Source organism: Microcaecilia unicolor, chromosome 2 (genome assembly GCF_901765095.1).
Source record: "Microcaecilia unicolor chromosome 2, aMicUni1.1, whole genome shotgun sequence".
NCBI classification, from domain to species: Eukaryota; Metazoa; Chordata; class Amphibia; order Gymnophiona; family Siphonopidae; genus Microcaecilia; species Microcaecilia unicolor.
Window position 1 is genome coordinate 533,492,477 of NC_044032.1, and position 16,520 is coordinate 533,508,996.

Here is a 16,520-nt window from a genome sequence, read left to right on the forward strand (position 1 = left end):
TGTGATCAGTCTACTTAGAACGCTGATCACCCATACAACCCAATGGCTTGCTTTTGTGTGTTTTTCCCTTGGATTTTTTTTTTTCAAAAATGGTCACAAAAGAAAAATGCACGGAGTACAAAATGTCTAAAGATGTCTAGAAAAAGTCCATTTTCAAAACAAAAAGAAAGATGTTTTTCAGGTTAGAAAATGGCAATGTTCACCACTTGATTTTCGGATATTTTTAACAAAACATCTAAAATTGGATTTAGACACCATATCAAAAAAGCCCCTTAAGATATTTCTTCAAGATTTCCACCGATGATAGTACTGATGATCTAGGGACGTTTAAGAAACAGAAGCTTTAATTTTTCTGCTCTATTATGAAAATGCTTAAAATTTATCATTTGGATTTTATTGGGATAGTGACTTCTAACTTTCTGAGTTTCCTTTTCTTGCCCTTTCCACCCCCCCCTTTTTTTAAATTAATGGGGTTAGTTTATAATACATTTTATCATATGTAAATTGTCTTAACTATTGCATTTGAATATGTGATATGTTTTTTAACCTTATATTTATATATTTCTACTGATGGAATGTATTTTCTGTTTTCATATATATATATATATTAGAGGGGGCGTGGAAGCTTTAATCAGTTAGTGTGTCCACATCAGCATGCATTAAATGGCTAACACTGAGTTAACATGCTAATGGAACTATTAGCGTGGGACCTGCAAAATAAAAAAAATAAGGGCCCTGTTTACTAAGCCATGCTGTAGGCGCGCCAACTTTGTAGTGTGCGCTAAAAATGAGCACACGCTAACGATAGACACACCCATTATATTCCTATGGCTGTCTCTAGTGTTAGCGAACACTAAAAAGTTTGCATGCCTACAGCTTGGCTTAATAAATAGGGCCCTAAGTAATCCCTAAATACTGCAGCATTGAATCTGGGATGAACATGCAGGAAAGCCCCATGTAAAGATGTACTAAGCCCAGATTCTATTGCCCTTTAGTAGAAAGGTCCCTAATTTATTTTAAGAAATGCTAATAAACTGAATGTGTGCTAAGAAATGCATATCCTTATTAAACACTGATCAATCCATGGTCTAAACTGTTCAAGTAGAATCTTTACTCCAGATACAGGCCTTCTTTACAGTACAGGCTGTATCCTTTCACATAGGTTCAATTTTCCATAAGATTATTTTAACAGATTAACTGCTAGAGAAAAATCTAAGAGCAGATCTATGTAGGTGGATCTTACTTACTCTTTTAAAGGTGAAGAGACATTGACATACCTAGGCACCTTTTATGATGATTATTTTAATTCAAATCTGTCAGCAGTTAGTATGCCATTTACCTGAATGTCTTTCCATTTTGTAATAAAACTGTTCTCTATATCCATTTGCTTCACTTGGTCTTCATTAATCTGTGATAAATTCAAAAGGGTTATGTTAAAAATCATGCCTAGTGACCAGACTTGACAAAAAAAAAAAAAACAAGCAAACTTGATTGTTGGGCCTGGCTGTCTCTTTCTGTTTCTTTGGGCTTCCAGATCAAACTGTTATTGAAGGCTTGATTTTTAATCATCTTCAAATCCTTACTCAAAGCCCCCCTCTTCAATGTCACCTTCGGCACCTAACCGCAGGAAATCTAGACTGCCCCAACTTGACATTTCGTCCTTTAGATTGTAAGCTCTTTTGAGCAGGGTCTGTCCTTCTTTGTTAAACTGTACAGCGCTGCGTAACCCTTGTAGCGCTCTAGAAATGTTAAGTAGTAGTAGTAGTATTTCTACAGGAAGAATTATTGACTTATAGTTCTAGTTTCTTAAGAAACTAAGGGGCCCTTTTACAAAGCTGTGGTAGGGCCTACATGTGTGCAGCATGCGCCAACACGAGACTACCACCAGACTAGTGCAAACCCCTGGCAGTAATTTTGGATTTGGCGGTAGAAATTATTTTTTATTTTCCACTGTGGGTGATGTTTCCGGTGTTAATCGGCAGTTGGCATGTGCCAAACAGTTACCGCATGTGTAGACCCTTACCAATACATCTAATGGGTGACAGTAAGGGCTCAGGCCGTAAAAAGGCATGCGCTAGTTTTAATTTTAGCGCATGCCCATTTTTAAAAATGCCCTATTTCCCCAGACATGGTAAAAAATGGCCCGGCGCACACCATAAGCATGCACCCACTTTACTGCAGGCCAGTTTTTACTGTAGCTTAGTAAAAGGACCCTCAAGGGACCAATATCAAAAACAATTAACTGGGCAAGACAGGCTTCTATCCGGTTAAATAGGGCTAAGCAGGTCAGAAAAGAATATTCAGTGGCACTTAACTGGGCAGTACTGCTGAATGTCCCCTCAGACTGCAGTGTCACTGTACAAGGCAGTGCCAGGGTAGTCTGAATGTGGAGTCCAGGTGAAGCTGGGAGTTATGTGGGCACCAGCTGCATTCAGTGCCAGTACAGCATAGCTAGTCAGCAAGTAGGATTGCATAAATAGCAGTCCTATCTTTGCCTGGTTAGCTCTGTGGGTACGGCATTAAATATTGGCTGTACTGACTTACAGTGGGGGAAATAAGTATTTGATCCCTTGCTGATTTTGTAAGTTTGCCCACTGACAAAGACATGAGCAGCCCATAATTGAAGGGTAGGTTATTGGTAACAGTGAGAGATAGCACATCACAAATTAAATCCGGAAAATCACATTGTGGAAAGTATATGAATTTATTTGCATTCTGCAGAGGGAAATAAGTATTTGATCCCCCACCAACCAGTAAGAGATCTGGCCCCTACAGACCAGGTAGATGCTCCAAATCAACTCGTTACCTGCATGACAGACAGCTGTCGGCAATGGTCACCTGTATGAAAGACACCTGTCCACAGACTCAGTGAATCAGTCAGACTCTAACCTCTACAAAATGGCCAAGAGCAAGGAGCTGTCTAAGGATGTCAGGGACAAGATCATACACCTGCACAAGGCTGGAATGGGCTACAAAACCATCAGTAAGACGCTGGGCGAGAAGGAGACAACTGTTGGTGCCATAGTAAGAAAATGGAAGAAGTACAAAATGACTGTCAATCGACAAAGATCTGGGGCTCCACGCAAAATCTCACCTCGTGGGGTATCCTTGATCATGAGGAAGGTTAGAAATCAGCCTACAACTACAAGGGGGGAACTTGTCAATGATCTCAAGGCAGCTGGGACCACTGTCACCACGAAAACCATTGGTAACACATTACGACATAACGGATTGCAATCCTGCAGTGCCCGCAAGGTCCCCCTGCTCCGGAAGGCACATGTGACGGCCCGTCTGAAGTTTGCCAGTGAACACCTGGATGATGCCGAGAGTGATTGGGAGAAGGTGCTGTGGTCAGATGAGACAAAAATTGAGCTCTTTGGCATGAACTCAACTCGCCGTGTTTGGAGGAAGAGAAATGCTGCCTATGACCCAAAGAACACCGTCCCCACTGTCAAGCATGGAGGTGGAAATGTTATGTTTTGGGGGTGTTTCTCTGCTAAGGGCACAGGACTACTTCACTGCATCAATGGGAGAATGGATGGGGCCATGTACCGTACAATTCTGAGTGACAACCTCCTTCCCTCCGCCAGGGCCTTAAAAATGGGTCGTGGCTGGGTCTTCCAGCACGACAATGACCCAAAACATACAGCCAAGGCAACAAAGGAGTGGCTCAGGAAGAAGCACATTAGGGTCATGGAGTGGCCTAGCCAGTCACCAGACCTTAATCCCATTGAAAACTTATGGAGGGAGCTGAAGCTGCGAGTTGCCAAGCGACAGCCCAGAACTCTTAATGATTTAGAGATGATCTGCAAAGAGGAGTGGACCAAAATTCCTCCTGACATGTGTGCAAACCTCATCATCAACTACAGAAGACGTCTGACCGCTGTGCTTGCCAACAAGGGTTTTGCCACCAAGTATTAGGTCTTGTTTGCCAGAGGGATTAAATACTTATTTCCCTCTGCAGAATGCAAATAAATTCATATACTTTCCACAATGTGATTTTCCGGATTTAATTTGTGATGTGCTATCTCTCACTGTTACCAATAACCTACCCTTCAATTATGGGCTGCTCATGTCTTTGTCAGTGGGCAAACTTACAAAATCAGCAAGGGATCAAATACTTATTTCCCCCACTGTAACTTCTGGGTATCACCACTGACTCAGATATTCAGTGCCAGAGCCTGGATATGGACATCTAGCTGTAAGGGGCCCTTTTACTAAGCCGTGTTAAACACCTACGTGCGCCCAATGCGCGACAATTTTCAGTTACCGCCTGGCTACCACATGGCCTGTGCGGTAATTTCATTTTTTTACATGCACCCAATATGTGTGCCGGAAAATATTGTTATTTTCTGGCTCACAGGCAGTAATCAGGAGATAATTGGCATTTTATGCACGTAGACCATTACTGCTCCGCTACTGCGTGAGACCTTACCACTAGGTCAATGGCTGGAGGTAAGGTCTCAGACCCAAAATGGATGCGTTGCAATTTTCATTTTGCTGCATGTCCATTTTTGGCCAAACTTTAGAAAAGGCGTTTTTTACAGGTGCGTTGAAAAATGATTTTGAGCAAGTCCAAAATACACGTCTACACTACCACAGGCAATTTTTCAGTGCACCTTAGTAAAAGGGCCCCTAAATTAGCTAGTGGTAGTCAGTATATATTTTATATCACAGTTGGTACCATCCAGTGATTCAGTCAGTCATGCAACAATGTATGCAATATTAGTTCACCTTCCTTAAGGGAACTCAGATAAAAGCAACCGAGTAATATATTAAACTCAGGGGGTCTTTTACTAGAGCTCAGCTCGAGTTATCTGCAGCAGGGCCCATTTTATTCCTATGACCCTGCTGCAGATAACTTGAGCTAAGCTTTAGTAAGATACCCACTCAGTGATTAGTATTTCTTTTAAGTACTAGTCATGGCATTTATAAACATGTACCCAGATACTCAGTTCCAGCTACTATCTGGACACTGGCACTGAATATTTGGATATAAGGCCGACTGCCACCATTAGCACATAAAAGAAGAAGGGGGGAGGGTGCTACTGATAAGACATGATATTGTATTACTAATTTAAGCCACTAAAGAAATGCAAGTTCTTCCATCTCCACAGTACAAAGTCAACTTTTGTAAAATCTTTTATTCAATTTCTTATATAAAAAGGGAATAAAAACACTTCAGAAGCTCAGTTAACACTCTCAGTGCTGTGCAGCTTCTTCATACATTTTTTTTAAACTCCTACTTTCTTCTTTTAACAATTATTCAAATTTATCATCCTAAATTTTTATAGTTTTAAATTATTAATTATACATATGGTATTTGCTGATTGAAAACTATCTATAGGTACTAAACGCAAGCTTCATTCTCTTTCTATTCTATTGAGGAAAGACTTCAGATTCTCTGCTTTCGTCTCTATTGTATTTTCCTGCATTGGCAGACTGCTTCCTATCCTGTACTATACAGACCTTTAAGTCTGCTACACGGATTGGGTGCAGAATCGTCACTAGTCTGAAAACCTCCATGTGGAATTTATCTGCTCTTTTTAGCATAACCATATTCCAATTAAAGATTACACTTATCTGGGCTGTAGCTCAAACGATTGGAAATGCTTGACAGAGAGCCCCTGTTTCTCAAATGCTTCTTCAGGAGCTTTCCCTTGGCTACTTAATTTGCCCTGCAATGTAAGTGTAAATATTATATTTCAGAGAGAGGGGACCAATGGATTAGCTTAGCGTATAAAATGCAGAGAGAATCCTACCTTCGGAGGGTCCTGCTAGTTCCTTCAGCGGGACGCCTACCGTTTAACATGGCACCGGGGTTATTTAAAACCGATGCCATCAAGTACGTCCAATCACGGATCATTTAGTTTTTAAAGGGACCGAGTATCTTTACTGGATTGTCTGTCTATACCATCATTCCCCTGATGATGTTGTGGGCAAGCTACAAAAACGTCTTCCATTCAATCCGATTGTTCAGACCCTTTGGGGCTAGGGTATCTACCTTAAAAATCTATCATTGTTCTCTTTGTGGGCAGCTCTAATGAAACTGAAATCAGATGAATCTATTATCATTCGAAGAGCAGATAAGGGTGGAGCATTGGTAATTCTGGATAAAGATTACTATGAACAGGAAATAGCCCAACAATTGGCGGATATTACCACTTATGCCCCCCTACTTACTGACCCTACATCAGAAATCCGAGAAGAAATATTGGACATAACACAAAAAGCAATGGAAGAAGGGTTTCTTACTCGGTGAGAATTTATGTTTTTGAATAAAGCATACCCTCTCGTTCTTTTATTTTACACAGTCCCAAAAATACACAAAAACTCTACTTCCCCTCCAGGGAGACCAATAGTGGCAACTATAGATTCTCTATTAGAACCCCTTTCACAATATGTTGATTGGTTTTTGAGACCAATGGTACAAGATAGCCGCACTTACATAAAGCGAAAGTTACATACCTGTAGAAGGTATTCTCCGAGGACAGCAGGCTGATTGTTCTCACTGATGGGTGACGTCCGCGGCAGCCCATCCAATCGGAGATCTTCCCTAGCAAAGACAGGGCCTCGAGCGCACGTCGACCACGCATGCGCGACCGTCTTCCCGCCCAAACTCGCTTGTGTTCGTCAGTCCAGTAAATAGCAAAACAAAGACAAGGGAAGACACAACTCCAAAGGGGAGGCGGGTGGGTTTGTGAGAACAATCAGCCTGCTGTCCTCGAAGAATACCTTCTACAGATATGTAGCTTTCGCTTTCTCCGAGGACAAGCAGGCTGCTTGTTCTCACTGATGGGGTATCCCTAGCCTCCAGGCTCACTCAAAACAACAATTGGGCCTCGCAACGGCAAGGACATAACTGAGATTGACCTAACGTTTTAAACTAACTGAGAGTGCAGCCTGGAACAGAATAAAAAATGGGCCTATGGGGGTGGAGTTGGATTCTAAACCCCGAACAGATTCTGCAGCACCGACTGCCCAAACCGACTGTCGCGTCGGGTATCCTGCTGTAGGCAGTAATGCGATGTGAATGTGTGGACAGATGACCACGTCGCAGCTTTGCAAATCTCGATAGTGGCTGACTTTAAGTGGGCCACTGATGCAGCCATGGCTCTAACACTATGAGCCGTGACATGACCCTCAAGAGTCAGCCCAGACTGGGTGTAAGCGAAGGAGATGCAATCTGCTAGCCAATTAGAAATGGTGCGTTTCCCGACAGCCACTCCCCTCCTGTTAGGATCAAAAGAAACAAACAATTGGGGGGACTGTCTGTGGGGCTGTGTCCACTCCAGATAGAAGGCCAATGCTCTCTTGCACTCCAATGTGTGCAGTTGACGTTCAGCAGGGCGGGTATGCGGACGGGGGAAGAATGTTGGCAAGACAATTGACTGGTTCAGATGGAACTCCGACACCACCTTTGGCAAGAACTTAGGGTGGGTGCGGAGGACTACTCTATTATGATGAATAATGAGCATGTGCTACTAGGGCTTGAAGCTCACTGACTCTACGAGCTGAAGTGACTGCCACCAAGAAAATGACCTTCCAGGTCAAGTACTTCAGATGGCAGGAATCCAGTGGCTCAAAAGGGGGTTTCATCAGCTGGGTGAGAACAACATTGAGATCCCATGACACTGTAGGAGGTTTGATGGGGGGCTTTGACAAAAACAAACCTCTCATGAAGCGAACAACTAAAGGCTGTCCCGAGATCGTCTTACCTTCCACACGGTAATGGTATGCACTAATCGCACTATGAACCCTTACGGAGTTGGTCTTAAGACCAGACTCGGACAAGTGCAGAAGGTATTCAAGCAGGGTCTGTGTAGGACAAGAGCGAGGATCTAGGGCCTTGCTGTCACATCAGACGGCAAACCTCCGCCGTAGAAAGAAGTAACTCTTCTTAGTGGAATCTTTCCTGGAAGCAAGCAAGACTCTGGAGACACCCTCTGAGAGACCCAAGGAGGCAAAATCTACGCTCTCAACATCCAGGCCATGAGAGCCAGGGACCGGAGGTTGGGATGCAGAAGCGCCCCCTCGTTCTGAGTAATGACGGTCGGAAAACACTCCGATCTCCAAGGTTCTTCGGAAGACAATTCCAGAAGAAGAGGGAACCATATCTGACGCGGCCAAAAGGGAGTAATCAGGATCATGATGCCTCGATCCTGCTTGAGTTTCAGCAAACTCTTCCCCACCAAAGGTATGGGAGGATAGGCATACAGGAGGCCCTCCCCCCAATGCAGGAGGAAGGCATCCGATGCTAGTCTGCCATGGGCCTGAAGTCTGGAACAGAATTGAGGGACCTTGTGATTGACTTGAGTGGCGAAGAGATCCACCAAGGGGGTGCCCCACACTTAAAAGATCTCACGTACCACTCGGGAATTGAGTGACCACTCGTGAGGTTGCATGATTCTGCTCAATCTGTTGGCCAGACTGTTGTTTACGCCTGCCAGATACGTGGCTTGAAGAAACATGCCGTTCCGGCGAGCCCAAAGCCATATTCTGACGGCCTCCTGACACAGGGGGCGAGATCTGGTGCCCCCCTGCTTGTTGATACAGTACATGGCAACCTGACTGTCCATCTGAATTGGAATAATTTGATGGGACAGCTGATCTCTGAAGGCCTTTAGAGCATTCCAGACCGCTTGTAACTCCAGAAGGTTGATCTGTAGACCTTGTTTCTGGAGGGACCAACTCCCTTGGGTGTGAAGCCCATCGACATGAGCTCCCCACCCCAGGAGAGATGCATCCGTTGTCAGCACCTTTTGTGGCTGAGGAATTTGGAAGGGACGTCCCAGAGTCAAATTGGATCGAATTGTCCACCAATGCAGGGATTGGAGAAAACTCGTGGACAGCAGGACTAAGTCCTCCAGGTCCCCAACAGCTTGTACCACTGAGACGCTATGGCCCATTGAGCTGATCTCATGTGGAGGCGGGCCATGGGAGTCACATGCACTGTGGAGGCCATGTGGCTGAGCAATCTCAACATCTGCCGAGCTGTGATCTGCTGAGACGCTCGTACCCAGGAAACAAGGGACAGAAGATTGTCGGCCCTCGCTTCCGGAAGGTAGGCACAAGCTGTCTGAGAATCCAGCAGAGCCCCTATGAATTTGAGTTTCTGCACAGGAAGAAGGTGGGACTTTGGATAATTTATTACAAACCCCAATAGCTCCAGGAGTCGAATAGTCATCTGCATGGACTGTAGAGCTCCTGCCTCGGAGGTGTTCTTCACCAGCCAATCGCCGAGGTAAGGGAACACATGCACTCCCAGTCTGTGTAGAGATGCCGCCACCACAGCGAGGCACTTTGTGAACACCCTGGGCACGGAGGCGATACCAAAGGGTAGCACACAATACTGAAAGTGCCGTGTTCCCAGATGAAATCGGAGATACTGTCTGTGAGCTGGCAGTATCGGGATGTGTGTATAAGCATCCTTTAAGTCCAGAGAGCATAGCCAATCCTTTTCCTGAATCATGGAAAGAAGGGTGCCCAGGGAAAGCATCCTGAACTTTACTCGGACCAGATATTTGTTCAGGGCCCTTAGGTCTAGAATGGGACGCATCCCTCCTGTTTTCTTTTCCACAAGGAAGTACCTGGAATAGAATCCCAGCCCTTCTTGCCCGGGTGGCACGGGCTCGACCGCATTGGCGCTGAGAAGAGTGGAGAGTTCCTCTGCAAGTACCTGCTTGTGCTGGAAGCTGAAGGTTTGAGCTCCTGGTGGGCAATTTGGAGGCTTTGAAACCAAATTGAGGGAGTATCCTAGCCGGACTATCTGGAGAACCCACTGGTCGGAGGTTATGAGAGGCCACCTTTGGTGAAAAAATTTTAGCCTCCCCCCGACTGGAGCCAGTCAAAAGCCCGTCCCTTGCTTTTGCTGGGGAGCCGCAGGGGCTTGCTGAGTCGCATGCTGCTGATGAGAGCGAGCGCGCTGGGGCTTGGCCTGGGCAGCAGGCTGGCGAGAGGGAGGATTGTACCTACGCTATTAGAATAGGTAACAGTCCTTCTTCCGCCATAAAAATGTCTACCAGTTGAGGTAGATGCTGAAGGCGCCTGGCGGGAGAATTTGTCGAATGCGGTGTCCCGCTGGTGGAGCTACTCTACCACCTGTTCGACCTTTTCACCAAAATTATTATTCCCCCCGGCAAGGAGAATTCGCAATTCGCTGCTGGATCCTATTTTCCAGGTCGGAGGCACGCAACCATGAGAGCCTGTGCATCACCACACCTTGAGCAGCGGCCCTGGACGCGACATCAAAGGTGTCATAAACACCCCTGGCCAGGAATTTACGACACGCCCTCAGCTGCCTGACCACCTGCTGAAAAGGCTTGGCTTGCTCAGAAGGGAGCTTATCCACCAAGTCCGCCAACTGCCGCACATTATTCCACATATGAATGCTTGTGTAGAGCTGGTAAGACTGGATTTTGGCCATGAGCATTGAAAAATGGTAGGCCTTCCTCCCAAAATAATCCAAGGTTTTAGAGTCTTTGCCCGGGGGCGCCGAAGCATACTCTCTAGAACTCTTGACCTTCTTAAGGGCCAGAACCACAACCCCAGAGTCGTGAGGCAACTGAGTCCGCATCAACTCAGGGTCCCTATGGATCCGATACTGGGATTCGATCTTCTTAGGGATGTGGGGATTAGTTAGCGGCTTCGCCCAGTTCACCAGCAGTGTCTTCTTGAAGACATGATGCATGGGTACTGTGGACGATTCCTTAGGTGGCGAAGGGTAGTCCAAAAGCTCAAACATTTCAGTCCTTGGCTCATCATCCGTAACCACAGGGAAGGGAATTGCCATAGACATTTCCCGGACAAAGGCCACGAAAGATAGAATCTCAGGAGGAGAAAGCTGTCTTTCAGGGGAGGGAGTGGGATCAGAAGGAAGACCGTCAGACTCCTCATCTGAGAAATATCTGACGTCTTCCTCTGCTTCCCATGAGGCCTCACCATCAGTGTCGGACACTAGTTCATGAACCTCTGTCCGAAGTTGTGCCCGCCTCGACTCCGTACACACATGGCCACGGTGGGAACGTTGAGAAGTAGACTCTCGCATCGGCGGCGATGAAGCTCCTTCCATCGACGTCGTCGGAGAGTCTACTTGGGAGGCAGCCGACGCGTGCACCGCAAGCAGTACTGGCACCGGAGACCTCACGATGGGCAAGGGGACAGCCGTCGCCTCACTTGATGGCACCGGCGGCGCAAGCACTCCCGGTACCGGAGAAGGGCGCAACAGGTCCTCCAGGATCCCTGGAAGGATGGCCCTGAGGCTCTCGCTTAGAGCAGCTGTCGAGGAAGGCTGGGAGTCCGATACAGGCGACGAACTGAGAATCTGCTCGGGGCGCGGAGGCGGTACTGGGCTGTCCAGGGTACAGCGCATCGACACCTCCTGAATAGAGGGTGAGTGGTCTTCCCGGCGTCGATGCCTAGTGGGTGCTGACTCCCTCGGCGACCCAGAGCTCTCGGCACCATGACGGGAAGGTGACCGGTGCCGATGCTTCTTTGCCTTCACACGAAGCATGTCACCGGAACCTCCCGGTACCGACGAGGAGGACATCGAATCCAAGCGTCTCTTCCTCGGGGCCGGGTCCGAAGAAGGTTGATCCCGGAGGGGGGGGGGGGGCTGTACCGCAGGAGCCCTCGAGGCAGGGGGAGACCTACTCGAGGGCTCACTGCCACCAGCAGGGGAATGGACAGCCCTCACCTGCACTCCGGACGAAGAAGCACCCTCCGACGACATCAGCACCAACGATGATCTCAGTACCGTCGACGCTGGAGCATCGGTCGATGACCTCGGTACCGCCGATGTCGATGTACCGGCCGATGACCTCGATACTGAAACCGTCGAAGCACCGGGTGAGGCCCCGAACAGAACGTTCCACTGGGCCAATCTCGCCGCCTGAGTTCTCTTTTTAACAAACAACAGAGAGTACAGGCTTGAGGACGGTGCCCAGCCCCCAGACACTGAAGGCACAAAGCGTGCCTATCAGTGAGCGAGATAGCCCGGTTGCATTGGGTGCACTTCTTGAAGCCGCTGGGAGGCTTCAATGACATGGGCGGAAAAATCACGCCGGCAAAATCAAAATTTGCGATGATGGCAAAGGCACCAAAATAAAAGGGAGAAAAAACCAGTATGGGCGGCCAACAGGGCCGCTACCGAAAGTGAAAGGAAACTGGTACGGGAAAAACAACTCGAAATAAAGGAAAGATTTTTTTTTCGAAGAACACGCGAACTAGTAAAAATAAAGAAAACTTCCGAAACGGAAGGATGGAAGAAAAGCGCGAGGGTCTCCTCAGGGCACAGAACGACGGTAAACACAGCCGTCCCGAGCACGAAAAAAAGAAGACTGACGAACACGAGCGAGTTCGGGCGGGAAGACGGTCGCGCATGCGCGGTCGGCGTGCGCGCGCGAGGCCTAGCAAACGTCTTTGCTAGGGAAGATCTCCGATTGGAGGGGCTGCCGCGGACGTCACCCATCAGTGAGAACAAGCAGCCTGCTTGTCCTCGGAGAAGAGATAGTATGCATTTCTTGACGATATTGAACAAAGTCCCTAAGAATCAGCATCCGTTCATTATGGTTACTCTGGATGTGGTAGCTCTTTATACATCTTTGATTCAACAGTCCTGTTTAACCATAGTAGAGGAATTTTTGCAGACTAGACCATGCCACCACCAGACTCCTACTTCATTCCTAATGAACTAGCTACAATAGCTCTAGAAAATAATTTTTTTCTGTTTAAGGAACAGTTTTTCAGCAGAAAAAGGGGGTGGCGATGGGAGTTATGTGTGCTCCTTCAATTGCTTGTCTGTATATGGTACGATTTGAAGAATGTTGGCAGCAAGGGAATCCATGGAAACAATATATTTTTACATGGCACCGATATATAGATGATGTGTTTATGCTGTGGAGAGGCACAGAAGGTCAGTTGCAAACCTTTTCTGAATGGTTGAATACTAGAGACATCAATATTACATTCATGAAACAACAATCAAGTACAAAAACTAATTTTTTGGACATAGAGATACTATAAGATATAAGATCATTTGCTACAGAAGTATATATAAAACCCACAGACCGTAACACTCTTCTACATTATCAAAGTAACCAACCTTTAACTACGAAAAAAAGTTTACCATTTTCTCAATTATTGAGATATTGCAGGATATGCAATGATAAGGACACGTTTAAAAATCAAGCTAAAACTTTATTGCATAAATTTAATATTAGACAATATCCAACAGAGATACTAAAGTCAGCATATACTAGAGCGAAGTATAACAATAGTGAGTTTCTCCTTCAGCCAAGAGAAAAAAAAACAGACAGGCAAATACAAACTTGTGGGCTCAAATATACGCACGGAATTCGGCCGGTGTTAAGAATATTGAAGCGCCACTGGAGAATTCTACCAGGGCACCCAGCATTCCAAGACCATCAATTACGCATAGCATTTTCTAGAGGACAAAACCTGAGGGAGATAATGCAACCTCAGGTAGGAAATAGGATCACAACCACTGAGAGTATGGGTCATAGAGACTGTGGAGACTGTATATACTGTCCGAATATGGATACTACAAATGTGTTCATTAACCCTAGGGATGACAAAAAATATAAGCTTAGACATAATACAGACTGCAATAGTACTCATGTAGTTTATGCCTTGAAATGTACGTGTCCATATATGTGGGGAAAAACCACATGGGCATTAAAACAGCAGTTAAGTGATCACAAATTTAATATCACACATCAACGCAGGGAAGCACCCCTGGTAGCCCACTGCATAGAAAAAAATCATGCGTTTATGGATTTTAAATGTACAGTTATAGATCATGTAATTGGGTCCCAGCGGGGTGGTAACAGAGATTGGGTTTTGATACAAAGAGAACAATGATGGATTTTTAAGCTAACCCTAGCCCCAAAGGGTCTCAACAATCGGATTGAATGGAAGACGTTTTTGTAGATTGTCCACAACATGATCAGGGGAATGATGGTATAGACAGACAATTCAGTAAAGATACTCGGTCCCTTTAAAAACTAAGCGGTCCGTGATTGGACATACTTGATGGCATCGGTTTTAAATAACCCCGGCGCCATGTTAAACGGTAGGCGTCCCGCTGAAGGAACTAGCAGGACCCTCCGAAGGTAGGATTCTCTCTGCATTTTATACACTAAGCTAATCCATTGGTCTCCTCTCTCTGAAATAGTGAATGATACATACCTGTAGCAGGTGTTCTCCGAGGACAGCAGGCTGATTGTTCTCACGACTGGGTGACGTCCGCGGCAGCCCCCACCAACCGGAAAAGGCTTCGCGGGACGGTCGGCACGCAGGGCACGCCCACCGCGCATGCGCGGCCGTCTTCCCGCCCGTGCGCGACCGCTCCCGCCAGTTGAATGACAAGCAATAAAATATGAAACACAACTCCAAAGGGGAGGAGGGAGGGTAGGTGAGAACAATCAGCCTGCTGTCCTCGGAGAACACCTGCTACAGGTATGTATCATTCACTTTCTCCGAGGACAAGCAGGCTGCTTGTTCTCACGACTGGGGTATCCCTAGCTTTCAGGCTCACTCAAAACAAGAACCCAGGTCAATTGAACCTCGCAACGGCGAGGGTACAACAGAAATTGACCTACGAAGAACAACTAACTGAGAGTGCAGCCTGACCAGAATAAATTCGGGTCCTGGAGGGTGGAGTTGGATTTACACCCCAAACAGATTCTGCAGCACCGACTGCCCGAACCGACTGTCGCGTCGGGTATCCTGCTGGAGGCAGTAATGTGATGTGAATGTGTGGACAGAAGACCACGTCGCAGCCTTGCAAATCTCTTCAATAGTGGCTGACTTCAAGTGGGCCACTGACGCTGCCATGGCTCTGACACTATGAGCCGTGATATGACCCTCAAGAGCCAGCCCAGCCTGGGCGTAAGTGAAGGAAATGCAATCTGCTAGCCAATTGGAGATGGTGCGTTTCCCGACAGCGACCCCTAGCCTGTTAGGGTCGAAAGAAACAAACAATTGGGCGGACTGTCTGTGGGGCTGTGTCCGCTCCAAGTAGAAGGCCAATGCTCTCTTGCAGTCCAATGTGTGCAACTGACGTTCAGCAGGGCGGGTATGCGGCCTGGGGAAGAATGTTGGCAAGACAATTGACTGGTTAAGATGGAACTCCAACACCACCTTCGGCAGGAACTTTGGGTGGGTGCGGAGCACTACTCTGTTGTGATGAAATTTGGTATACGGAGCATGAGCTACCAGGGCTTGAAGCTCACTGACCCTACGAGCTGAAGTAACTGCCACCAAGAAAATGACCTTCCAGGTCAAGTACTTCAGATGGCAGGAATTCAGTGGCTCAAAAGGAGGTTTCATCAGCTGGGTGAGGACGACGTTGAGATCCCATGACACTGTAGGAGGCTTGATAGGGGGCTTTGACAACAGCAAGCCTCTCATGAATCGAACGACTAAAGGCTCTCCAGAGATGGCTTTACCTTCCACACGATAATGGTAAGCACTAATCGCACTAAGGTGATTCCTTACTGAGTTGGTCTTGAGGCAGAAGGTATTCAAGCAGGTTCTGTGCAGGGCAAGAACGAGGTTCTAGGGCCTTGCTCTCACACCAAACGACAAACCTCCTCCACTTGAAAAAGTAACTCTTTTTAGTGGAATCCTTCCTAGAGGCAAGCAAGACCCGGGAGACACCCTCAGACAGACCCAACGCAGCGAAGTCTACGCCCTCAACATCCAGGCCGTGAGAGCCAGGGATTGAAGGTTGGGGTGCAGCAACGCTCCGTCGTTCTGCGAAATGAGAGTCGGAAAACACTCCAATCTCCACGGTTCTTCTGAGGACAACTCCAGAAGAAGAGGGAACCAGATCTGACGGGGCCAAAAGGGCGCTATCAGAATCATGGTGCCGCGGTCTTGCTTGAGCTTCAGTAAGGTCTTCCCCACCAAAGGTATGGGAGGATAAGCATACAGGAGGCCGGTCCCCCAATGAAGGAGAAAGGCATCTGACGCTAGCCTGCCGTGTGTCTGAAGTCTGGAACAGAACAGAGGCAGCTTGTGGTTGGTCTGAGAGGCGAAAAGGTCCACCGAGGGGGTGCCCCACTCTCGGAAGATCTTGCGTACCACTCTGGAATGGAGCGACCACTCGTGCGGTTGCATGACTCTGCTCAGTCTGTCGGCCAGACTGTTGTTTACGCCTGCCAGGTACGTGGCTTGGAGGAGCATGCCAAACCGGCACGCCCAACGCCACATCCCGACGGCTTCCTGACACAGGGGGCGAGATCCGGTGCCCCCCTGCTTGTTGACGTAATACATTGCAACCTGATTGTCTGTCCGAATTTGGATAATTTGGTAGGACAGCCGATCTCTGAAAGCCTTCAGTGCGTTCCAGATCGCTCGGAGCTCCAGGAGGTTGATCTGCAGATCCTTTTCCTGGAGGGACCACAGACCCTGGGTGTGAAGCCCATCGACATGAGCTCCCCACCCCAGGCGAGATGCATCCGTCGTCAGCACTTTCGTGGGCTGCGGAATTTGGA

At 47.2% G+C, this 16,520-nt stretch overlaps 1 protein-coding gene across 2 annotated transcripts in view; it reads right to left on the reverse strand.

The window, feature by feature from the left end:
- ARAP2 (ArfGAP with RhoGAP domain, ankyrin repeat and PH domain 2) overlaps positions 1 to 16,520 on the reverse strand; it is a 508,912-nt gene that overhangs the window by 154,793 nt on the left and 337,599 nt on the right. For both annotated transcript variants that reach the window (XM_030191273.1, XM_030191272.1), the window contains exon 23: positions 1,340 to 1,408. In XM_030191273.1, the coding sequence (XP_030047133.1) occupies positions 1,340 to 1,408 (69 nt within the window). The remainder of the gene's footprint in view (positions 1 to 1,339; positions 1,409 to 16,520) is intronic.